Raw genomic sequence first — 27,216 nt, forward strand, 5'->3', positions numbered from 1 at the left:
CAGGGAAGAATAGACCGTGCGGCTACTACTCTTCCGCCCTTGATCCTGTCGAATGCGCTTTGCCAAGATGTTTGCGAGCTGTCGCTGCCCCGTCTGTAAAACAGAGTGAGGGAATGGTCCTAGGCCACAATTTAATCCTGATGGTATCTCACTCTGTAGATGTACTATTGAATAAAACCCAAACGCAACACCTCACCTCTGCACAGATGACAAGGCATGAATTAATTCTGTTTGCCCCTCACATTCAAATTAAGAGATGTTGTGTTCTTAATCTGGCTGAACTCCTACCTTTCCCGCAAAATACTGTTTGCGGTGACGAAGAATCACATGACTGCCTGTATACTACTGAACAGGAAACGAAGGGCAGGATAGACCTTATAGATACTCCTTTGGCCAATGCGGAAGGGGAGCTGTTTTGTGATGGCTCCTGCTTCAAACTCCCATATGGTACATCTACAGCTGCCTATGCAGTTACTACATTGAGTACGGTTGTTGAAACTAAGAATTCCGCATAACTCCGCGCAGGCCGCAGAGATTATAGCGTTGACCCGAGCTTGCAAACTCTCCGAAGGGCATACAGTAAACATATATACTGATAGCCAGTACGCCTTTGGGGTGGCTCACAACTTCGGGAGGCTCTGGTCGGAAAGAGGGTTCCTAACCTCACATGGGACCAAGATTCAACATGGTCCCCTGATAGTGCAATTGCTCTCGGCACTCTCACTCCCTAGGCAGTTAGCAATCATGAAATGTGCAGCATATCGTATGGTCATAGGTGATGTGGGAAAAGGGAACGCTTTTGCTGACCAGATAGCCAGGCAAACGGCCACAGACCTTAGCGCAGACATGTATGCTCTAAGGGAAACAAAAGATGCCTATGTAATGGATGAGGGTATTGGGTCTGTGCGAGATATCCAAACTGATGCCACAATAGAAGAATCTAAAGGGTGGGCCGAAGGGATGGGGAAACTAGATGACGATGGGTGTTGGGTGGATAAATCTGAAGGGAAATGGTTGCTCCCTGATTCATATGTGCTGGCGATGGTTACGATGGCACACGGTCCTACGCATGTGTGTGCTCAGTAGATCATGAAAATGTTAGAGCAAGTCTGGGTGAATGATAACATTTTGAAGATCGCACAGCGCCATGTTCAAAATTGTATGATTTGCTTACAGCACAATGTTGGGAAAGGGACAGTAACTCCAAGGGGTAGTTTTGGGCCTCCTTCTGTTCCCTTCGAGGTCATCCACTTTGATTTTATTGAGATGGAACGGTGTAACAATCTAAAATATGTCCTTGTGATCATTTGTGCTTTTAGTAAATGGGTTGAGGCTTTCCCCGTTAAGGATGCTACTGCCATGACCACTGCAAAGACTATGGTAAAGGAATTCTTTCCACGATTTGGGCTGCCAAGGGTAATTTGGTTAGACAACGGTCCCCATTTCTTTGCAGCAGTAATTTTGCAGATATGCACAGCGTTACACATTGAAAAACGATTTCACTCGGCTAGACATCCTCAAAGTGCTGGGTTGGTAGAGAGACATAACGGTATCCTAAAGAACAAGCTTGCCAAAACATGTGCCGGCACCAAACTGAAATGGCCTGATGCCTTACCTATTGTATTGTTAGCCATGCGTACCACACCTCAAACTAAGACTGGGCTCTCTCCATTTGAGGTAGTGATGGGGAGACCTGCTAACATTTGGGGCCTTCCGAAGCCCAAAACTCTGAGGGAGGTTGAAAATGTATTGCTTTTAGACTACTGTAACCAATTGACTAAAAATCTATATCTCATTTATCATCAGGTCCAGTCAGCTTTACCTGTACGGTTTACGGGCCCAGGACACAATATTCAGCCTGGCAGTTGGGTCCTGGTGAAGGCCTACGAAAGGTCTTCCTGCCTCGCGCCTCGCTGGCGGGGACCCTATCAGGTGCTGTTGGTCACCCAGACAGCAGTGCGGGTGGCTGGAAAGAAGCATTGGATCCACGCGACGCATGTCAAGAAACTTCCTCACCCGACGCCACACGTTACAGAAGAAGCAGAACCCCTCGCTGATGCTACAATCTCTGATCCTGGAGTAGCAAATAGCGCTGTGAGTGTGTCGGAGAATTTCTCTGACCACGTGGAGCTTGGGGAACAGTCCATTTCGTCTCCGCACTCTTTGAAAAGGTCACTTCCGGAAAACACTGTTTCAAGTTCTGCGACTTCTGTCGCCTCCGATACGTTGCTTTCCTCAGGAAGTGACGTTACCTTATTTCCGGATCAAACAGTACCTGGTACCACCAGGTACGACCTTCGACGAAGAAAATAGAACTACGGCACGGGTTTTGCCTGTGCATCTGGAAAGAAAGAGTCATTGAGAGTTTTTCTCTTGCAAAAGAAAGTTTTTGAAAAAAGGAAAAAAGGGATTCTGCTGGCTAGGGTTGGGGAAGGACTAAGAAGTTGCGCGACCGTAGTGTCACCAGCAACGAAGATTGGGGTTGTCGATTGAGAAACTACGATGCCTGCCACCTCCACCGCTGCTGCCCGCATTGAACTTGTAAATAAGGGGGTGACCAACTCGGACAACGAACAATGTGCCTGGGCCCCGAAAACGTATTGCTGTGTTAATAGTAATTGGAATTTGTATAATTACTGCTGTGGGACTTTGGTACTTCGAAGAGATGTACCCTCTAAAACCTCTACTGCCAATTGAAATTGTACCTACTGCTTTGACTCCCTCTGTACACCTTCATACTTTGTCACCTAGGGACTCCCAGCATAGACAAAAGTACCATAATAACACTTTAATGATAATAATGAATTCAACGTATGCCATTTTTAATAAGAGTAATTGCTGGATTTGCACCCATTTACCGCAACATGGGAACAAGGGGCTAGGATGGTATATTCACCCTTTACCTTTAACAACGGCTTGCTATGCCTCTCTTAGAGCACTATTCTTTGGCCGGTGGAATGACAGCATCTCGGGGAACTTTGATGGAACTAATTTAAATGATTTTGAGAAACGTGAATTGACTCCCCTGGGATGCTCGCTTTTTGCAAATAGAAGTAAACCTAATGTTGCTTCTATTAGGCCATCTGATAAACTATCTCTTCCTTTTCAAACTCTAATTGCCTTTAAAATGGCTCCGATAGGCAATAAGGACGCTGTGCCTCCTTCCTACTCTATTAACCATAGCCCCGATTCAGTCCCCTTTTGTGTACAAAGAAATGGCACTCGGTCAATGGGAGACTTTGAAGGTTGTGTGAACATTGTAAATTTGACCGGGGAGAACAGGCCTCTGTATGTAGGGGGGCCTGTCTATTTCATTTGTGTTAATACAGCATTTCCCTGGTTGCCCAGGGATTGGCAGGGAACCTGTTATTTAGGAATCCTGTTACCTGGGGTATTCATAGCTAGTACATTGGAAGTTTCTAAGGCTCGCCCACGGCGGGACGAGAACGGAGATACCCCTGGGCAAGTATTGGGAGATATAGCAAAATCAGTTGTGCCATTTTGGGGACAGATAGCAAATTCTGAAAATATTAGGGGGCTAGCAAGGGTACTGGAGAGAACCATCAACCGGACCATGGATATACTCTACAATATGACACTGGAACAGAAAGCAATAAGATTGGTAGCACTCCAAAACCGGATGGTATTAGATGTCATCCTGGCAGAACGTGGTGGAGTATGTAAATTAGTGGGGTCCGCTTGCTGTGTTTTCGTACCAGATTCCTCACCGACAATTTTCAAAGCAATACAGAACTTGCACATCCTTAGTTCAGAAGTGCATGTTGCTGTGGGAGATTGGAGTATTAGTGCTTGGTTCTGGGATTCTCTACGATCCTGGAGTTGGAAGGTGCTTTCTGTTATACTGGTTATTTTGTGAATCCTGCTATTCCTTTGTTGCTGTTTCCGATGTCTACCTAGTATATGTGCAATGCTAGGGGGATGTTGTGCTCAGGCAATGAGCACAATAGGGCACAAAATGTATGCCCCAGATACAGCATCTAAAGAGTTTGTGTTACAAGAGGTTCTGATGAACGACCTAATGGCTATAGATATTACAGATAATGATTCAGGATGTATGGACGACAATGCATGGAGTTATTTACAAAGACATTAGAAATGATATTAGCACTTGGCATAGGCCAAAAGGAGGGTTTGTCGGAATTGAAACAATATTATGCCTCCTATCATAACAATTGTATGTGTATTGGCCTACGCCAAGTTGTCTAAACATCATATGCGAACAAACTCCACGGCAAGGTCTTGACCTTAGAGAAAGTAATGTAAGTCGCCATCTTGGATTAAGCCGCCATTTTAGGTTCTCTTGTAATATGGAAGTCATCCTGAACATCAAAATGGAGGCCAAATGACATTCTGAGTAAGATTCTGGCCGTTGTGACCTTCGTACACATGAATAATTAATATGCCTCCAGGCCACTTGTCGGGGTCGCGAACTGAGACCTTGTCCTACAATTGACCTATATGTAAATGTACAACTATATCAGTGAAACTAATCGAAATGCATATATTACAGGATTGACCTGGCAAGGAACCCATAGACCTGTTTCACAGAATGGTTAACCCGCGAGAGGGTTGGCCAAGGGCTGGACAAATCGTATAAGAAGCCCGGGTATTCCAATGTGCGGTCTCTCACTAACACATCGAACCCTCGTTGAAGTTCGTTATGTTACTCTGAGAGCCGAATAGCTATCCGTTTGTCAATTGACTTGGTAACTATTGTAGCTTTTAAATAAAGCACTTGTATGTTTCTTTGTAACCTGTGTTGGTGTGTTTCTTTTTGGGCTTCCCGGCCTCATATCATTTCTCTGTTTTCACAATATATGTCTCGATATTGTTTATGTGGGTTAAATGCTCAGTTATGAGCCGCCAACTACATGTGAGATGTCACAAACACCTAAAGGCATTGATCAAAATAAAGTGCAAATACAGGGTTCCTCTTCCTGTTTCTAGACTACAAACAGCTGTGTACATATCAACTGTAAATAAAACAATATACGTAATAATGTGTGCGCATACAATATATATATATATATATATATATATATATATATATATATATATATATATATATATATTGAGGTTAATGATATTGTCTCATTCTATATTGAATTTGAAATTAAATCGATATATCTCTAAAACTCGATATATAACCCATCCATACCGTCAACTCTGAATACGCTGTTACAGAGCGCATGGTACATTAAGGGACCTAGTAAAAAAAAAGGTGTTGTATTTAGGAGAAGGTGTGTTTAGAGCAAGCCACATTGCTAGGGTCAAGAATGTGGCAGTTGATGCCCTTTCTCGTTTCCAGTGGACGAGGTTCTGTACTGCATGGCCCTAAGCCAACCAGGCGATGACTCCCTTTCTGAACGAACTGTGGACCTTTGCGCTTTTGACACAAGAATCCGGGCTTTAGCAGAGCTACCACTCACCCCGATAACAAAGATCCACCACCAAAGGAACAACGGTATGTTTGAGAATTTTAACTCACTAAATTAGAGGGGGCGTTGATCACAGGAGGGACTTTCCTATCGGGACAGCAATGAAAGGCCGGGCCAGGGAGGAACCATGGCAGTGGGACCACAGGGCCCCCAACAGATTTTACACAGCGAAGTTGCTATTAAACAGCATACAGGCTACTTGCCGCACGCCACTCAAATCCACGCAGTATAACGTAGACTACCCCACCTAAACATTTGGAGCACTTAGGGTTAGCCAAGACCCTCAAGTCGTCTTGTATGGGAAGTACCCCGCCCCGGAACTGAGCAAGCATGGTTAAAACCCGAACTGCGTCAAAGTTTGAACAACGCACTGTAGCATTCTAAAATAAACGTTAAGTGCATGTTGTGTGAGTGCACAGGGAGTTCTTTGGATTGGGGATCTGAGACCGAGCGATACATTTTAGCTGGGTGCCAAGTCCAAGAACGATGACTGCCGCAGGGCACCCACATAGGAGAGTGTAGGTGGTAGTACACATGTTAACATCACTGTCAGGCATGCAAAAAAATGGATAAAGAGGGGAAACACTGGAGTTAGCTACCCCGGGCAACGGCCATCAATGTCCGGTGATAAAATTAGCTCAGCTCATGCAGAGCAGACCAACGGGCGCAGTCTACTCCTTCACTTTGCTGCGGGCATGGAGGGGGAAGGAGTTCGTGCCAGAAGCATTTTGAATACTAGCGGTGGGGGTCACAGCGCAGGAACCACAAAAAATCGACAAGTACAAGCAATACGTCCGCCCCAGAACGGGCTACGACCCTGCATCTGTAATGTGTGTGGGTTTTTTAAGGGAAGAAGCCTGCCCGCCTAACCTGGCCGTTGGCGATGCAGAGTATACGCCAGAGGTCTTTACATAGAGCACAGGGGCTCCCAGTATAGGACAATGTTATCCCGAAACACTATGTGTGGCAACCACCACAGTGACAAGATCATTGTAAATAAAATAAGTATGTTTGTCATAGACAATTAATATCCAGGTACTACAAAAAGAAGATGTTGTTGCAGTGATTGTTGATATCAAATAAATACTTGAACAAACTTATGAATGTCCTTTTAATTTCCCCCAGAAATGATCCGCGTCTGGGTGATTGGACGCTCTTGCTGGTCACATGGGTGGGAGCACTGGGCACAAAAGCCAATTAGCCACTGTTCAAAGAAAGCTATTAGGTGACCCCGCACGCCTCCCAAATAAATATAATTAATTTAGGGGGCAACGACCTCACAGAGCTTGGTGGGGGCGTTCCTGTTACATAAGATAAAGGTCTCCTTACATAAGATAAAGGTCTCCTCAATAGAAATTGTCACCTTAATGGGGAATACAGAAGTAATATGGTCAGAAATACCACAAGGGGTTCCTGGAGGGGGGAGCAAGGTCACACAAAGCATGCGAAGGCTCCAGGAGGTGGATAATTGTAGCATTGGGAAAATGCACCAGGAGCCAAGGGTTGGTTTCCTGAGGCATACCTTCTTGAACTTGCGAGACCTACCTAACCGCGTGTCTGACAGGGTGCACCTCTCAGAGCAAGGCAGCATTTCCTACTCAGCACACGCGGGCACTTGAGGAATTGGATTTTAACTAGGATGGGTATATGGCTTAGGCGGGAGGGTTGTGGAGGGGGGGCTCTTAGTCATTGCTTACCTTCCTAAATCCGTGGCAGTGTTTCAAGATGATCCGAGCCATGATGGCTGCCATCAGGAAGAAGGCGACTGCACTCTTTCCGTACAACGGAGGGCAGTCAAAAACACTGACTGACAAATGGGGCAGAACATGTTGGTAGAACTAACTTTGCCCCAGAAGCTATCCATTCAGAAGTGACCTGAACCCCTCTACCCCCCTGGAAATAAATTGGCTGGGAGTGAAACCTTTCTCCCGGAATAAATAAAAAACGTCAGAAATTATTTGATGTAATTTAATATGCTGATTGTTTATAGATTGCTTGCAATAACTCTAAACAAAATGAATAAAGAACCTGCTGCCTTTTTAATATCCCATCACGTTTGTGTCTTGCCTTCTTTTTGCTCATGGGGATCAGAAATTCTGGTTGTCACGGCTATTGTATAATATAAAATGACCATGCAGCAGCCAATAAGAGGAAAAAGGCTGGCCAAAGCCCTATCCTGTCCACCCTCTCTTCCTCTACCTCCTCTTCCTCCTCAACTACCACCCCTGGCCTGCCTGAGGCCGTCTCTCCCCCTCCTTTCTCCTGTTCACCCCTGACAAGTCCCATCTATGAAAGTCTTGTCAAAGCAGTTTCTCCTCTGCTCTTCTAGCACCATCAAGGACCATATCGACACCCTTGCTCCAGCCTGGGCCGATTTCTGCATCACTCCTTTGCCACTGGAACTTTTCACTCCCCCCTTAAGCATTCTCTTGTGCGCCCCCTTCTAAAGAAGCCCTCAGCCGGTCCTTCCTCTCCAGCTATCGCTCGATCTCCATCACTCCTTTCCTGGGCAACCTCTTGGAAAAGCTGGCCATCTCTGAGCTTAATCTACATTCTGAATCTGTTGGTTGCCTCCAAGACCACCAGTCTGGCCTCATAGTTGCCAGAAGCACGGACACTGTTCTCCTGAACACCCTTGAAGACTTGCGCTCCAATCTTGACTCTAATCTCCCTTCTGTCCTCATTATCTATCCTCTGTTTTTGACGTGGTCAACCATGCCATCCTGCTCAAACATCTCTGCGTTTACTTTGGTATTACTGATCAGGCCCTGGCCTGGTTGACCTCCTTTCTCACTGACCGACCCTTTCAGGTACAACTGGGGTCTTTCCTCTCGTCTATCCCTCTCGCTCTCTACAGGGGTCTAAACTCTCTCCCTGGTTCCTCAATCACTACCTGGCCCCTCTTGCCCACTTAATCGCTACTTTCTGCTCCAATTTCCAATGTTATGTGGATGACACTCAGCTATCTTTCAGGCTCCCCTCAGCCACCCCTGCTTCTTCTCTCATACCAGACTGTCTGGCCACCATTCAGGAATGGTGTGCCGCCAATGATCTCTGCCTCAATGCCAGTAAGACTGAGATCTTCCTGATTGGGAAACCCGCTACCGCCTTTCCTCTCCCTCTCTGACCGCCTGCTCTGGGCCCTCTTCCTGCTCCTTCCTTTGAGGCTAAGAACCTTGGTGTCTGTAAAGCTCACCTGATTCCCGTAGAGGCGCCGGTCTTGACTGGGCATATACCGCATCTTCAAAGGTGATGTGTAACACACGGCTGGCTCTTTGGGCTGGACCTCTGTGCACTGTATGTCTGACTCGAAGGGTAAGATGTCTGCAGATAGAAAATATGGGATTAATGAACTGGGTTATTGAATGTCTCTCTCTTCTTCCCTTTCTCTTCTCCTGTAGAACCCCAAAGGTTAACGCTCTCACCTTAGGTAAGTGAACGCCGTGCTCTCCATCTGCCTCGGGGCAGGGTGCTGTAACCAGTTTCTTCACTGGATAAGGGGAGCAGGCCTCTTGACTTCAGAGGACTGCTGTCCGTCGTTTACTGCACGAACGGTAAGTTTCGAGTAATTCTAATGTCTTTAAAAGTCTGTAGTAATGATGTCTCTTGTTTTGCAGGGTTCCGGCGATGGCGGATGACGGGCCGAAGTGAGTTGAAGATGGAGCCCGTGTGATGAATAGAAGCGCCTGGAAGCACGTAAGTAAGCGCTTGTTGCCTGCTTCACGATGCGCTCTAACTGTCTTTTTATTTTGCAGGTACAAGTTCGGAGCGGCTGCAGGGTGCCGGAATACCCACTGGGTTAGATGTGGAAAGGAGTAATGGCACGTGAGTATTAAAGTTCCCCAATGTCTTTAAACGCACCTTGTTTTGTTTTTCAGATGCGGGATGCAGCGCCGAAGGCCTCCGGAGCGTGCGAAGAGTTGGTAAGCTTTTGTCTTTCAGATGCCGGAATGCAGTGCGAAGACCTCCGGAGCGCACGAAGAGTAGGTAAGCCTTTGTCTTTCAGATGCCGGAATGCAGCGCGAGGCGTTGTTGACAGCCGATGGACCAGGTAAGTGAAGCGCTGTCACTGAAGACCTTAATGCTAACCTGTTCTTTCTTGTCTTTATAGGTGTTGCTGAAGACTGGATTCAGGATGGTAAGCCTTTTTCCTTAGGCCCAGGATCAGATGCAGAAGACACGATGAGCGTTCTGCTGCAGAGGATGCAGAATAACGCAAAGCAAGATTCATCCATCGGGTGTGGTTTAAATAGCCTCCTGTAGTGCTTAGGTGTCTCCTTCCACAGCCACGCCTAGGTAAGAAAAGAGTTCCTGCTTTCCAGAAGAGTTCCAGTGTTCTGAACCTAGGGAGTGGCTCCTGCCCCACCCAACAGGAAAAGTAGTTCCAAACAGAAGAGGATCAGAGGCTCAACTGGCAGGCAAGTAAGCAGCATGGTCTGCTGCAGGTAAGTCCACCCAAGCATTATGAGCCCGGCGCTTCCAGCGCTGGGACTGGGCATATTTATGAGCCTGGTGCCACTGGCGCCAGGACTGGGTCCAAAAGGTCCCAATTGGGACTGGTTGGCACTCGGAACATGGGTTATGGATCTGCTTCCAAGGGAGTTGGGAAAACCCTGACCTTTTGGAAGCAGAGATCATGACAGTGTCATCTTCGACTCCACCCTCTTCTTTTCTCCACACATCTCTGACGTCTCTAAGAAGTCAAACTATCAGCTGCACCTCCTCAGAGGTAGGCTTCCTTTTGCCACTTTCCCCCAAAAGCTCACTGTCTCCAGAGTTCTGGTCCCCTGTAGGCTGCACTATTGCAATAGCATCATTCTAAATCTTCCTGCTTCTACTCTTTGACCTTTACAACTTATCCAGAACAGGACTGTGAGACTTGTCCTTGGCCTCAAGCCCAGGGATCATATCTCTCCAGCTCTGAAAAACTTGAGCAGAACCACCTCCGGTTCGGGAAGCAACTCAAGACCTTCCTTTTTGCTTCCGCTTTCTCTCTTCCTCTCCCCTGCTGATACACCTGACTGCTCTGCGCACTGGTCACCTGGTCACCCTCTGAATTCGGGCCCAGGCTCCTGCATATCCAGGTGCCCTTTCACTGCCTCTGGGATCCCCAGCACTTAAGGGTCTGCATTTACAACCCCAGAGTCATTTCTCTCTACACTTATGAGCCACCCGCTAGCTGCACTTGTGAGTTAACTGCACCTCCCCCTTCCCCTCCCCCCTGGCACTTCTCCTCTTCCTGCACGTGCGTGATCTGAATGACACATGGCCTAATGAGATTGTTATTTTGTCCTCCCTTTGGTTCCCCCTCCTTTTCTTGTCGTGCCTAGAAACTCTTGTGTACAGGCGCGTTATAAATGCTACATCATATGACATGCATTACTCACGTAATAGCATTTCTGATGATTGTATCTGCTTAGATTCACATGCTGTGCATATGGTCGGACATCCAGTGATAACCGCAGAGTATTGCATCTTGTCTTTCGAGGATAGAAAGGGAACGTCGGCATAGACGTGTCTGTAACTCTTTCCCTACAGTGACGTGTACAGTACCCAAAATCCCTCATGCACCGAGGTTCCTCCGATTGTATTTTTTACTGCCATGAGGGAGTCCAAGGCTTATCGTGAGTGAGTACATAAAAGAAAGTAGTAAGACGTCTATGTTCCTTCCATCCAAGCGGGGAGGAAGGGTGGGCGCATGTGAATCTAGGCAGATACAATCATCAGAAATGCTTTCACGGTGAGTAATGCATGCCTTCTGATGCTTGTTAATCTGCTTAGAATCACATGCTGTGCATAGACTAGCGAGCAGTACCCGGAGTTGTAGGTGGGTTGTGAGAAGGAACAGTAGTGAAAAGATGTCTTAGTACTGCTTGCCCTACCTGAGAATCAGACCTAGAATGAGTGTCTAGGCAATAGTGTTTTGTAAAGGTGGGTACAGAACTCCAGGTCGCCCCTTTGTAAATGGGGAACATTTGCAATGAATGCTATGGAAGCCCTAGTGCCTCGAGTAGAATGTGCTCTAGGCTTGAAGGGCAGTTCTCTCTTAGCAAGAGTGTAACAAAGTGTGATGCATTTGGCTATCCACCTTGAAATAGCTGACTTAGAGACAGGATCCCCTTCTCTGCCAGCTTCCACTGAAACAAAAAATTGGTTTGTTTTCCTCAGGGGTTTTGTCCTTTCCAGGTAAAACATGACTGCCATGTGCACATCTAATGTGTGTAGGCTTCTTTCGGGCATGTTAGTGGGGTTCTGGAAGAAAGTGGGCAGTTCTATTGACTGGTTCACGTGGAACTTGGAAATAAATGTAGGCGCAAATCGAGGGCGAGTGCACAGAAACACCTTATCTCTGTGAATAGTAATGAAAAGGTCTAGTACTGAGAGGGCCTGTAGTTCAGTAACCCTTCTTATAGAAATGATAGCCACTAGGAAGGCTGTCTTATAGGTAAGGTCCATTAGACTTGCCTTGTGCATAGGCTCACAGGGGGACCCATGAGCGTAGTTAGAACCACATTTAAGCCCCATCCGGGAGCTGGGTTTGAAATGGGGGGATGAATTCTCTTAACCCCTTCCATGAAAGCCTTGATAACTGGTATTTTCCACCACAACACTTTTTGTTGTGACATAGTGTAGGCTGAGAGAGCAGCTAAGTGAACCTTTAGTGAATTAAAAACTAGGCCTGAATCCAGTAAGTGGGTCAGGTACAATACAATGTGAGTAGGAGAGCAGGCAATTGGATTGTCGCCCCTGGCATTACACCAGATAACAAAGTGTTTCCATTTACTGGAATAGCAGTATTGGTTGTTGGGTTTTCTCGCTTCCCTGAGTATGTCCATACATCTCTGAGGGAGTTGAAGGTGTCCGAACTCTAGGACCTCAGGAGCCAGGCCGCTAAATTCAGAGTTTGCGGACATGGAGGCAGTGTTTCCCCTCTATCCTGAGACAACATGTTGTAGGGGCTGGGCAGTTTCATAGGAGGGGAGAGGGACATCTCCATCAAATGAGAGAACCAGGGTTGGCGGGCCCACATGGGGGCCACCAATATCATGGTGACTGGTCCCTGGTGCATCTTGTGCACGAACTTGTTGAGTAAGGGAGTCGGGAGGGAAAAGCGTAAACAAATTTCCCTGACCATGTTATCCAGAGCCCGTTCCCCTTCGAGCGGTTCTGTGCGTACCTGGATGCGTAATCTTGGCATTGAGCGTTCTCCACAGTTGTGAACAAGTCGATCTCTGGAAGCCCCATTCTGCGAAAACGTTGGAGACGATGTCTTCATGTAGTCGCCATTCGGACTCTACAGGCAGTGGGGAATCTCTGCTGAGCACGTCTGCCAGAAGATTGAGTTCCCCTGGAACGTGTTGGGACAACAGGAGCATCCTGTGTTTGAGAGCCCATATCCAAATGTTTTGGGGCAGCCCTGGAGAGTGTGCCCCCTTGTTTGTTCAGGTAGTACATGGCTGTGGTGCAGTCTGTCAAGATCAGGACTGCCTTCCCCTGTAACTGTATCTGAAAGGCTTTCAGTGCTTTGAATACCGCTCCAACAGATTTATGCGGTTGGACGCTACTTGTGGGGATCACACGCTGTGCACCGTCTGCTGAAGCAGGTGAGCCCCTCAACCTGTGAGAGATGCGTAGGATGATGAGAGCAGCTTCTACTGCGGGGGTGGTCAAGGTTTTCCCCTTCAGGAGGCTTTCCCTCGACCACCACTGCAGAGTGAGAACGAGGGCTGGCAAGACAACTACCAGATCTTCCCATTGTCCGCTGGCCTGACACCACTGGCTGTTGAGCCACTCTTGCATGGGATGCATGCGCAGACACGCGCGAGGAACTTGCAGGACGCCATCATTCCCAACAGTCGCATGGCCTAGAGCCCCTAGAAACTGTTTGACTTGACTGGGGTCTAGGCTGGATTTCTGCTTGTTGATGGAGAATCCCAGACTGAATAAGAGGTCTATTGTCTTCTGAGTGTTCAATAGGTACGTTTCGTAGGACTCCTCTGTTATGAGAAAGTCATCGAGGTAAGGGTAAGCCGGGACAGATAGTCTGTGCAGGTGTGCTTTCGCTACTGCCAGTACCTTTGTAAACACCCTTGGTGCTGAGGCAATGCCGAAGGGGAATACTTTGAACTGATACTTGTCCTCTATCATGAACCTTAGGTATTTTCTGTGCACTCGCAACATTGAAATATGAAAGTATGCATCTTTTATGTCCAGTGTTGCCATGTAATCCCCATGTTTCAACGGTGGGATTACTTCCTGTAAAGTGACCATACAAAACTTTTGAGGTTTGACAAACTTGTTTGCTGGGCGCAAATCGAGCACAGGGCGCACGGTGAGATCCTTTTTGGGTACAAGGAAGTACGCTGAATAAATACCCTTGTTTACCTGTAGAATATGGACGACTTCTATGGCGTCCTTTCCGAGAAGGGTCTGCACCTCTTGTAGTAGGATTTGCAGGTGGTCCGGCATCAGGCATCTTGATCTTGGCGCTCTGAATTTGGGTGGTCGGGCAAATTCTATACAGTACCCGTGGACGACCATCTTGAGTACCAACTGGTCTGTTGTTATCCCCTCCGGGGTTGCATGGGAGGGCACCTGGATCCACAGGCCATTTCTGACCAGAGGCCGGATGGGCGCCTGTGAGGTTGGAACCTCATCCTCTACCTTTCCCACGCCGCGTTCCTCTGGGTGGATAAGTGGTGGAGGTATTAGACCCTTGTCCTGAATTCCAGTTGTATCCTGCACTATACTGGTTCTGGGAAAAATGACACTGCCCACGAAAGGACCGGCGAGAGCCGCTTCCTCTCTGAGGAGAGGGTTTCTGGGTAATCTGTTGAAGGGACTTGATTGTTTCATGTTCTTTCTTTCTTTCTTTTTTGAAGAGCATCGTTCACTGCCTTGCCAAACAGGTTGGTCTCCTCAATGGGTTTGTTAATCAGTGCTGCTTGGGTCTCTGGTTTAAAATCGGAGATCCTCAGCCATGCATGTCTCTTGAGGAAGATATCTTGTGCCAGGGCTCTCCCCGCTGTCTCAGCAGCGTCCAGAGTGTTTTTGAGCATATTCTGGTTCACCTGCTTGCCTTTGGAAGCGAGCAACTTGGCCTTTGTAGGTTCTGCCACTTCCTGAAGGCCTTCTTGCAGAAGGTTCCACTGGACAACTGCATAGCTGGCCAATAGCTTTGTGTTATTGGCTATATGGGTGGTTATTGGCTATATGGGTGGTAAACGCAGCAGCCGTTGTTACCCTTTTTCCCAGTGCATAAAGTCTGTTGGATTCCTTATCGGGTGGTGCCTCTCCTGTAGACAGGGAAACACCAGGCTGATTTCTAGTAGTGGTAACCACTAACAAATCTGGAGTGGCATGACCCTTGATGTAGGCAGGGTCGGTCGGAGAAGGCCGAAACAGCTTCTCCACTCTAGGGTTCACCGCCCTGGTCTGGGCCGGCCTCAACAAAGAAGGTGACAAGCTCCTCTTGATTGAGTTCAACAAGGGGATGGCCTGGCTGGCCGGAGATTTTTCATTGAGTATATCCTCCATGAAATCAGTATCTGGTAAGGCATCTTGAGTGGCGATCTGAAAATGGTCAGCCGCCTTCTTCAAGATGGCTTTGAACACCATCTGGTCATCCACTGGGGAGGCTTGCTGAGCCGGAGTGGTGGGGAGTAATCTATGCACAGGACATCGGGTCATTGGTGGGAGTAGGGGACGTCCAGGGTTCAGCATCAACCTGAAGGCTGTCCTCCCAATAGTCCATAAACCCTGTCTGATCATCCACATTGTAGTTTTCCAGAAAGGTACCATCTTCATACTGATCATAACATCCTCATTTTTGAGGACACAAGTAAACTCTTCATATGGATCTTCCAAGGTCCTTTGAAACTTGGATACAGGAGTAGAAGGAAAATCTTCGAGGCTTCTTGGGAGCAAGGGCCTCAGAATAAGACACATTTTTCTAATCTGTCCATACATCCCTCACATTTCTCCCTGGTCCATGAGGATGACCCACAGGGGTTCAGGGGAGGAAAGGGTTCATCTTCTTCCCTGTGACGGCGAGATTTTTCCCCTAATGTGCCTGAAAAAGGCACACGACTCTCAACGTAGTCCTGGCGTGGTTCGGAGCGATGTGGCGTGTCCCTCGACACGTCTCTCAGCCGTTCTTTGTGCTTCACCGCCTCCTTCGACGGCTCCTTCAGTCTAACTGCCAAAGTAATTTTTGCGATGTTATCAGCAATGGTCGGAGAAGCTGGGCGGTCTACCGGCTGAACCGGAGGCTGAGCGGTGGATTTCGAAGCCACAGGATGAACCGGGGGGTGCACCGGCGGCTGAGCGGTGGATTTCGCCGCCACCCAGGCCTTAAGCAGGATCTGTGCGTCCTCCTGGAGCACCTCAACGTCCGCATTTCTTTTAGTGTGAGCGCCCTTTACTTTGGATTGCCCAGTCGCAGGCCGCGACTGCGGTTGCGGGGAAGGCTGCCGATCAGAGGATCCCGTTGATCCCGTTGGCGCTTTGGTATGCTTCGACAGTGCTGTGGAAGCTGTCATGATTCCTGCCCATCATGTTCCCAGCCCTCCAAGATGTCAGGCTGGAGCCAGGCCACGATCACCTACATGGCCCTCAAGGGCCTCTCTATCCCTCCAAAGACCCACTTGGAGTCAGACTTGGCGCTTGTGGCACCAGACTCACTCACTCCCATAGGATAACATTGGGGATTGGATTTGTAGTGCATTGATGGGGACAAGATGGATGCCCCCACATTTTTCGGTTCCCAGATCTGCATGTGCAGTCTAGTCTTTTGGGTGTGGTTTAGCCCAGAGACACCTGGGATACCCAGAGACTATTTAAGCCATGCCCAGGCTGAGAAACATGCTTTGTGTTTTCTGCACCTGCAGCGTGACACTCACCGTGTTCGGATCGGTCTCCAGTAGGACTGCATCTTTCTTCTGCGCTCAGTTCCTGCAAGAACAAGAACACTGTTAGAAACAGCCTTACCTTGCGTCGCTTCTGCCCATCATTCATCGCTCCTTCTGTTCTGCGGGCATCTTCGGCAGTGTCATTCCCATCCCGGCACGCCGCTTGCTAAGGAAAAGGGAAAAGAGCAGAAAAAAGGCATTAGTAAGCATTCTGCAAATCTTCGCTTATTTTTAAATACTGTACGAGCTTCAAACACTTACCTGAATCCCAGCCGCTCTGGGGGAACTCTGTCTCCGGAACTTCTCATCCATCTGCAGGAGGGAAAAGACACTCCAGGTTAGCGTGGAAACATCCATAGGCGCCGCATACCGCGCTTACTCACCGCATTTGTTCTTCATAACTGGCATCCATGCTGAAAACGTTGCGGCACCTAAAAGACACAGGAAAAGAACTCAGTTCAATACAAATACGAAAGGGGTGCATCGAGCATCGCGCTCTCACTCATCTTCAGCGCTACTCATCTCAGCAGCACGCCCCCTTCCCCGGACGCCGGCCATCATCTAAGGAAGGAAAGGAACAAAGTTAGAGAACTGTTCAAAAGACTCATTATACTTCCCTGTCTGACTCTTGCCAGTGAAGTAACTAGGCAGCAACGAGCCCGCATCAATGAACACACCCCTGCGCTGAAAGCAGGACGGAGAGCACACAATCCAAGAAAACAAGGTGAGCTGTGGATCAAAGGGAAGGGTTGGACCCCGGGGAAGAAGGGGTTCAAGCACACAGAGACAATAGGGGGTTAAACTCTACCAATCCTGTGTTTCAGGCCCAGTCTCCAGTCGAATAGCCTCCAGGGAAGGGTTCGAGGTCGTAAGAACAGACTGAGTGATGTCCCCATGGATACCAGGTGAGCGTTACAAAGCAGAACTTTGGGTTGTGTGTTTGGTGTTATGATCGGTTGCGCCCCTGTCGCCGGGTGTTTTCCCATAGCGTGACTCACGTCAGACCTTGTGGGGTCGGGGATGGGCGTCGCGGACCGAGAGCATTCCGCAGTTAGGTCAAAGGCTTCCGACATGGAGGCCTGGTCATCGCTAGCTCCCCAGTCACTTTCGGTGGTGCAACAGCAGGGGAAGAAATTTCGGCCTGCGACATGCTGTAGGCCACCCACTGCTTTAAGCGGCGTTCCTCAAGCGCCTTAGAGCGCAGGAATCTACAGGCCGCGCAACTTGCTTTGTTGTGATCGAGGGGCACACAATTGTTGCACCGAGCGTGCTCATCCTTCCAAGGATATTTGGCCCTGCACGAGGGACAAAATGTGTCTTTTCCATAGCAAAAGACAATTAGAGCGATGACAAAACACAGGGAGCAGAGAGGGTGAAAGAGGAAAGGCATACTTGTAAAGGATATGTCCACCCCGACCCCACTCTACCTACTGTGTAGGCCGGCCAGAAGGCCTGGCAACGTGGACGGCAGCGCCGCCGGGATCAACAGGCCTCGAAAGTCTCCAGCAGTTTACGGCGTTGTTTCACAGGATTCAACAATCAAAGTGACTTAACAGGAATAACGACAAAGTCGATAATAATGACAATAACGCTATCTCTATGTAAGAGCTCCGCATTAGGACAACCAGTAATCTGGGCGGAAAAAAACAAGCTGAGGGACTTTGGCGCATGAGGGATTTTGGGTACACTACACGTCATGGTAGGGATAGTGTTACAGAGACGCCTATGCCAACGTCCCCTTTCGATCCTCGAAAGACAAGATGCAATACCCAGCGTTTACCACTGGAAGTCGGACCATATGCCTAGCATGTGATTCTAAGCAGATTAACAAGCATTAGAACATATAATTCTAAATAAAAGTGTGGGTTGAACTAGCCAGTCATAATTTCAGTTTGGTTGGTAAAGAAGCTCAGTGAGTTAATGCATGAGTGGCAGAAATCTGTGTCTAACCTGAAGGCCATGTGCATGAAACCCAGCACGGGACAGACTCCAATGCAGTCAATAAAAAGAGTACCCTTGAGTTTAGTAGAAGGAGTACCTGTTATGTACGTGCCAGGAGACTATCAACATTGCACTGTGCACTATATAAAAGGTACAAATTATCATTATTGAGAGGCACCACTTGGATTTGACTAGATTCTTCAGAATTTACCTGAACACAAACTCGGCTTGGTCGATCTGCTGTCCACAGCAGCTGTCCACTAAGATGGCTCCATTCCCGACCACCGCACATGTCTTGTAGGCCTTTCCAGAAAAAGGGGATTCCTAAAGACTCGCAAGATGAAGCACAAAATATTAATCAGCCCGTGGCTTTGTTCATTAAAGACATTAAAACACGAATACTATATCAATTCACCTTCTTTCTTATCTTTTTTTTTTAAATCATTCCTTACATAGATAACCTTGATAATAAACAAGGAATCCATATCACAGTTTTTGGAAAAGAGACTCCATATATTGCCTAAAGAGCTCCAAGATTCAACGCAAAACTCACAGGAATGTGCTAAATTTTAGATAGGTAAGCATGAACTTCAGGCCTTTTCTTATGGTTCATACCCTCCCTCCATCATTACTGCCATACAGCTCAATGAAATGCCCTCATTTGGTACTCCACATGTAACAGGAGAAGGCTGATCTTATTACACAGGTGTTGATTACATGTGGTTTAGGATCCTTCACAGTGAGGGTTGAGTGAACTTCAAGCCCTCGTCCAACCTTCCTGCACTACCTCCACCTCCAGGAGTTGAGCTCAAGGAACAAACAACACACCACAACTCAAGATATAAATGTCACTTCATGAGGTAAGTGTACCCCAACGCATTCACTAAAATGTATACATGACATCGGAAGGACTATTGCCCTTCCCATGTAGGCGGCAAGAGCGTGTTTCAGCGAGCTGGCCTGTTGTGTTATGACTGTAAGATCACCTAGCACTAATCAGCTGTACCTGCAACCTCACTTTTAGGATTAATGACCCTTCTACAGCTCTAACATTAAAGCCCCTATCCTCCCGTCCTCCAATAGCACTGCAGCCTTTCACCCCGGGAGGTTTCCCTTGTTACTGACACCTCTTCTGGTGCCTGTTTAACAGTTCTTAACCCCTGAATAGCGGCCAAGTTGTCCTTTGTCATGACCAATACTCAGTGGCATATGTAGATTTTCAGCTGCCCTAGGCCCAAATAAGTGCATGCACCCCCCCCACAACTTTACTTCACCTCTGCACCTTCACCAGATTCCGCCCCTTCAACAAAATGTGTCCGCGTTGTCAAAACTATGCCCCTTCAGCCTCATCTTGTCCCCCATTTTGGATCCAGCACATTGTAAGGGCGTTTTTAAGGTTGCAGAGATTAGAAAGTTATGGCTTCACTCTTCTATGTTATGTTAGTTGAAAGAGTTTTTTCTGATCTCTGCTGCCTAAGATTTGGAGAAGGCAGTTGAGTGCATTAGAGGCAATTGTTACGGCTAATTGTCTACTTTTGGATAAGTCCGAATACAATCTTTTAGACGAAGCGATAAGAACATAAGCTGTCTGCCAACTAGATACAAGTGAGACACGATTGGCATTGGTTTCAATGCTAATATCTGGTTTCTCTCACAAATTGCCTGCTGTCACTCTGTGAGAAACACCTAGACTGGTCTGCAATATTAATGCAACATATCTAAATATCTACTTCCGGTCTTGTCAGATGGTAAAGTTTACATATGAAATATATGCACGTGGTGCAGGCACATCTTATTAAAATGTTGAATAAAAAGAACTCAACCCCCCTTTCATGGTTATAGCTCTGGTGTTAGCAAGGGACAAAATGGAAATAAGGCAAGGTACCTGCTGCAGCCAATGTTCCAAGGCATAAAATAAGCAGTGTTGCATAGCAATTTGCTATGCAATTCTGAAGGTTTGCTAATCACATAAACACTTGTGTAGCAAAGTTAGCTATTTAAGTTGCCCTCTTCAATGAAAGTACAGCTCACCCTGCATTCTTCTCTTGCCCTCTGTGCTATCTTCACCCTCTTTTCTCTGTTCACTTCAAGTGCTAATGGAGGGGAAAGTGCAGCAGTAATCATCTCATCCACTCGTAAGTGCCAAAGGCATGTGTAGTAGTGCTAGGCAAGAATTTCCTTTTCAAATAATTGCAAACCTGAAGTAATCGGGTTGATACTTTTATTAAGCGTTCTTTATCCTGCCTGGAAAAGACCAGTATGTGTCAACATTATATCTTTTAAATTGACGGTCATGCAATTCCATTCCTAAAATGTAAGTTATTACATAATGCACAATTACAGTATTGATACTGTAAAACACTGCATCATCTTCATGATTTACTGTACAGTTTAGATAAGTGTATCTGAATTTCATAGTGTCAACTATATTTCATTTTGGTTGGTAAGATACATCCTGTTGACTAGTACATTTTTGAGAATTGTACATGATCACATTATCAAATGATCACATGCTTTTGATGGCAAAAATAGTTCTGTAACCTGCAGGTTGCATACATCTTGCAACTGGTGCTCAACTCATGACCAAACCCTACTCTTTGACATTCTATATCATCACCCTGTTGCTTTATACCAGGTACCCTGAAAGTGAGATGACCACAAACTACAATATTCCACGTAGTTTGGCCAGTTCTCTGCCTGCTAAACAATCCACACTGCTTAGTCTTTCTTTCCTCTTACATAATAAATACATAAAGCAAACTAAATGCTTATACAAAGTAGTAATCAATAGTTCCATCCAATCTGTACATCTACCTATCTACTTCAATACCAAACACTGCAGTTAGCCTCTAGAGCTCGCTTTGTTTTGAGTGTATTATATATTACCACCTGCAGTCGACAACTAGCCAAACAGCCTTTTTTTAATCATATCTATTTATTTGTGTCCATTCATGTGGCAAACCTTTTACATTTTACAGACACTTATCTAAGGCTCGCAAAGTCTTTTCACCCACTCGCACAGTCGATTACATTTTATGAAGGGTGAGTAGCATTTACAAGAGATGTTTGAAACTTATTTAACATTTACTTTGGTTGCAGAAAATGTCAAATACAAGTTTCAGTGTGCATTGCTGGCTCCTGGGTTGCAGCATTGTGCTAAATGCAGCATTTTTGTAATGACATGCACCATTTTACAGAAATCACATTTTAAATATGTTGTCCTCCGTTGCTATGGGTCGAGTGCATTTCTCTTAGGTTGAATAGGTAAACTGAGTTACCCAACCTGGAGGTTTAGCTGAAGTTTAATGAATTTGCAAGGCCTGTCTCCTCTCAGTAATGTCCAATTTCAGCAGTACGCAAAACTGCTGTATTGTTGGTAATTTCATGTCTTTGGTACAAATAACGTCTGGTGACATTAACAATATTTGTACAAAATTGCTAATCAAATGGGTCGGTTTGCTAATCAAAAATATTTTAATTAGCAAACTCTGCTAATCAATTCTTGAAAACTAATTTATGCCATGATGTTCCTCCAACCCCTTGGCCTGGAATGCCATTAAAATATAGTAAAATCACAAGTGAAGTTCGTAAACTCTGCCTGGGCATAAACACATCAGTAGAGTAAAGGCAGTTAGAGAAGATTCTTGGAATCTTTGGCTGTGCATTCTCTCTGTGAAGTAATGGATAAGGGCGACTCTGAACATTCATGTGTGGGAAGCAACAGCATTCCTCGTAGCTGCACAATGCAGGCTGCTTTTATAACAAATGAAGTGGTACATACTGTTTACATCATTGCTGTTTGTGCAATTGCTCAAAATACCCAACACTCCAAGATTAAAATTGAGCAATGGATTGGGCGTTTCAGCACAATATTACCATTGGGGGTGGGGTTTAAGCAATGGGTTTTACCAGATTGCGTTTAAGGTAATTTTAAATATTTGTTAACTCAATCGAGTTGGTTGGACTGTAGAATACCTAGGAACATTTTGAGATGTCTGGGTATTGATATAGATGTCCTGCTGTTGTTTGAAGTATTGTTTCACAGTAAAGGTCCTACCTCGTATTTAAAGATTAGTTCGAAACATCGCAGTTATGTATTGTGTGACATACTTTGCAGTTTGTTGTCCTGGTAGTACTGAGCGTGCAGCAGAATGTTATGAAAGACATATGATAAACCCATTAGGGATGCCATTTGCCTGCTTAGCACTGAGCAGCTTCTGTAAAGATAGCTGAATGAATATTTTTATGGGACACCTTTACAGCTGTGAAACAGTGTGTACCTGTGGCACATAGTTCCTGTTCTCACCTTTCTATGGCTTTGGGTATCCTTTCACAGGTTTCTTGATGCACTTGCACATTCAGATTTACCCTTCGTCATTTTAACTTCTCTACGATCTATTTCATGCTTGCAACTTTTGGGCGACCACATACCTCTGAAATGTGGGACCGGGACGGAAATTAGTGCTTGCTTCTGAACATCATTTTAATGCCATCTGTGCTTGACTTAAGCATTAGGCATACGTTGAATATTGTAAAATGAACCTTTACTTTTCTGAAGAGAAAACCCTCATTTTTGCAATGGTTTAAAAAATGCATGTCGTATATTTGAATATAAAAAGGGATTGCTTAACATAATGTATGTGTGTATTGATTAGAAAGAACTCTAAAGATAATGTGACGTTGCACCAACAAAACCAATGAGGTTTGGGCTGTTTTGCATATTAAAGAGCATTTTGGGAGGATAAGAATGACCAAAGCGCTTTGTATCTGCCATACATGTCTGTGAGAGTTGTATGACTTAATCACTAAATATCTAAAGCATGCTGGGTTTGGTATGCGTTTCATTTTTAGTTTTTTTAAACAAAAGTCACCCTAATAATAAAGCTTTTGTAAATATCAAGCATATATAAACACGTTTGGCCATCACCAACTTCAGCTGTCAGAATGGAATGGCTACTAATATATCAAAATTACTCACAGGGGGTCATTACGAGGTGGGCGCTAAGGGATTACCGGCACCGGTAAGGGCACCGGTGCTGGTAATCCCTTACCGCCCTACTACGAGGTCCCTTAGCGGGTCCCATCCTTAACGCCTGGTTTTACCAGGTGTTATGGAAGGGACCCGTTAAGGGACTTCAGAGCTAATAACCGGCCCGCTAATTGCTCCATCCCCATTCCCATTGAGCCCCCTGGGGGCTCAATGGGAATGGGGAATGGTTCCCGGAATGGGGATTTACCGGGTCCTCCAAGGTCGGAATGACCCGGTAAGTCCCTATTCCGGGAACACGGACCCGGAATGCGGTAAGGGGGTAGCCATGGCATTAATAGCGCCATGGCTACCTCCAACCTCGTAATGAACCCGACAGTTTTGTGAATCAGCCATAAACAAAACTAGCGTTAAATTTAACAAAAGACAACCAGTAAATTGAAAATGAAATGCCTCTCCTCTGGCAATCTGCAGGCCTAGCAGGCCTTGTTGTAAATACGTCTATGCCAGTGCTGGCTTTTCGCCCGACAGAACGAATTGTGAAGCTTAATATGTACAGATATTCTCAGTATGAGCCTACAAGTTAGGTCATGCGCACTCCTGTTGGTTAAAAGGCAAGGACGATCGAAAAGAGTCACACATGATTTGGGACCACTTGGTAGCGCTGTAGTATTTCTGTTTGCAAATGCACTCTGTGCCATCTGATGAAGAAGTTTGAGGGACTACGAAAGCTAATGCATTATTCCATTTCTGCATAGTATTTTCAGTAAGTCCAATAAATGGTACACCTTCTGTAATTTTCAACCTGGATCAACACGGCGCCAAAGTTTTCTTTGCAAATGGAGAAAGGAATTCTTACCATGGTTGAGAAGTAAAACACACTAGTGGGCCTCATTACAAGTTCAGCGGTGTAGTAAAAAAAAAACATGGTAATGCAGTGTTAACAATGTTACCACTGCATTACAGTGATATTACCACACGGCCGAACAACATGTTTGGAGTTAAGGCAGAGGAAACAGCTCCAGCAGAATGCGGGAGCTAATTCTTTTGCCTTACTGCCCAAAAACAGCCAAATCAGCGGTAATACCATCAATACCCCCATGGAGTCCTATGGACTCCCATTTATAGGAACTAACACCACCTACCACCACTTGGTAAGACCGCCGGACCAAGTGGTAGTAACGCTAATATCGTTTGGTGGCATCTCAGTGGTATTACTGTTGAGATACCACCAAATTCGTAATGATGCTGTCTGTGTTATGTTCCTGAGAAACATATGGGCAGGCCAGGGGCGCGGAGGGGTGCACCACAAAGACTAAAAACTGCTGACGAGTGTGTCCTTGTCCCATGACGCAGGATCTTCAGCGCTGGCACACCAACATTGTCTGAGTGAATAGGGGCACTCTCTTCCACCCTCCCCCTCAACATAATTGGCCTGGTGACTGGCAGTGAGGCCCTTGGTCACTACACATGACCCAGCCTTTGTACTGCACTATATTCAGGCAGACCCACTCACCGAGGTGGGTCTGAGGCATTGAATAAATCAATCCACTAAGGGCAAAGAAAATAACATGTTTTTCTTCCTCTATTGTTAAAACTAAAAATTGGGTGCCCTTGAAGATGGTAGTAGGTGGGACAAGAGAGACAAAAGAGGCTGCTACCAATGCTGACACTTGGTTGGTTATTGATTTACACTAGTTGTGTCAAAGTATTGTGACAATAAAGCTTCCGATAATTTGTAAGCCAAAACTGTCACAAAAAACACTGATACAAGATGTGAACAAGAAATGTAATATTGTTTTTAGAAAAAGGCGAAAAGTCTAGTGCAGTTAAAATTTCCTTTTGAACAGGAAATGGAAGAAAATACAATCGAAGCGAAAAAGGGCAGAAGCCGGTGTCAAGGAAAGGAAGGACCCAGTGAGGACGTGAAGTAAGAAGAAGAGAGATGGTGGTGGAAGGCCAAGAGACAAGGTGAATACTATTAACCATTAATAGTTCTAAAAAGCTATTTGGCACATATATTGATCATCAAATATTTGTGGACATTTCATAAGTGACAATATAAATTCCTAGGTTTTTACAAACAAAGTTTTTTGCAGCGTAGTCATTTTAACAATGATTGTTTCAAGTGGATAACATGAAAAAAGAAAAAAACTCATCATCAATTTGAATGGTAGGAGGTAATTATTCCCAACTCATATTCATTTCTGTCCTTTGAATTCTAAAGGGGTTTCTTCAAAATGCAGGGTCATTGGGTCTGCCTACGTGACATGAAATGAAACTTAATTCGGGCTGGGGTGAGATTGTCTTGAACGTGGTACAGACAGGCCCCAGTGTAGGTCACTTTTCTGCGGCGTTCAGGTGTACATGGCCGCCTTCTTCAGGGCGTGGCTTATAAGACCATGTGGATACATTTATATGTGTATTAGGACTAGGCATAGGTCGGTAAAATACTATGAATAAATCAAGAGGGGATGGGTTTCGGTTTAAAGAAATGTCTTCAAGGGGTAAACTTACCCTGGGTAACTGAGCACCAAATCTCCTATTCCGGGTGACTTGGACGCAATGTCAACGGTTCGTGGGGGAGATACACATAGAATACAATTCTGGGGATACACGAGAATCATTCAGGCCACCCAACCCGACAAACAAGGGGGAGTGTTGTTAGAATTAAAGGATGGGCTTGACCTATCTATTCTGAGAAAGGAAACAGATGACCAGAGGAGATACTTAGCAGTAGCTCTGCAGGGGTCGGGGGAGGCCTACACGGTGGCGACACTATACGACCCCAACACAGGCCAAGACGCCTTCATCCAAAAAGCCCTCACTCGCCTTGAAAAGTTTGCTAAATCACACATTATACGAACAGGGGACATTAACATGACCTGGGACCCCACAACTGACAGGAGTAAGTTCCCTCAGCGATCACAAGTGTGGCCCTGCCTGGACTTCAAGCGGAAACTTCAGGACCTGGCATTAGTCGACACATGGAGGGAGATGGAGGGGGACAGGGAGGGCTATATCTTCTATTTACACGCACAGCGGTCACACTTAAGGATCGATTACACCTGGCTCTCCAGAACCTTGCTCTGGAAATCGATTGACATTACAATAGGAGCAATCATTATTTCAGACCATGCCCCAATAACCCTTGCCTAACAAACAAACCCAAACCCGCCAAGCCTCTGAAGGTGGCGATACCCGACCCCGCTCTTTAAAGATGTAATACTAGCCCGGGAAGTAGCTGAAGAAGTGGAGAATAATAAAGTTGAGGATACCACTCCGCAGACATGGTGGGACACCTTCAAGGCAACACTATGAGGGAGGATCATATCTATAAAAGCAAGAAGGGATAGGGAGCTGAGACTGGAAGAAGGCAAATTAGAGAATAAGCTAAAGGACATAATGGCAAAGATGGGCTTGGCACAGACACCAGCCATTAAAAAGGAATACAGGTCGATACGAGGGCTGTTAGACCTCATCCAGACAAGGGCAGCAGAATGCAACTTACTGTGCCTTAGGCAAACATATTATATCAAAGCTAACAAGTCGGACCGGCTTCTAGCTTGAATGTTGAGGAGGGAGGAAAATAACAAAACAATCCTAAAAATTAAAGTTGAGGGAGGGATGACTAGCACTAACAATAAGGTCATTGAAAGAGAGTTTAGGAACTTCTACACCAAGTTATACAGCTCAAACAATCCATCACCGACACGACAGTAGGCCTATTTAAACAAAATCGAGATGCAACAAATATCAAAGGAGAAGAGGGAAGTCTTAGAAGGGGAGATCACAAGGGATGAGGTCAGGGCCGCAATAAACTCCCTTCCTATGAATAAATCCCCTGGACCGGACAGCTTTGTAGTCGAATTTCATAAAACCCACAAAGAAATCCTAATACCACACCTCACGAACCTAT

At 46.0% G+C, this 27,216-nt stretch overlaps 1 protein-coding gene across 1 annotated transcript in view; it reads right to left on the minus strand.

Moving 5' to 3' along the window:
• Positions 1-27,216, minus strand: part of LOC138487339 (alpha-2,8-sialyltransferase 8E-like) — a 190,809-nt gene that overhangs the window by 19,258 nt on the left and 144,335 nt on the right. The window contains exon 5 of the mRNA XM_069613988.1: positions 18,522-18,634. Coding sequence (XP_069470089.1) covers positions 18,522-18,634 — 113 coding nt within the window. The remainder of the gene's footprint in view (positions 1-18,521; positions 18,635-27,216) is intronic.

The sequence above is a fragment of the Ambystoma mexicanum genome, chromosome 1p, assembly GCF_040938575.1.
Source record: "Ambystoma mexicanum isolate Mex_15411 chromosome 1p, UKY_AmexF1_1, whole genome shotgun sequence".
Lineage (NCBI taxonomy): Eukaryota > Metazoa > Chordata > Amphibia > Caudata > Ambystomatidae > Ambystoma > Ambystoma mexicanum.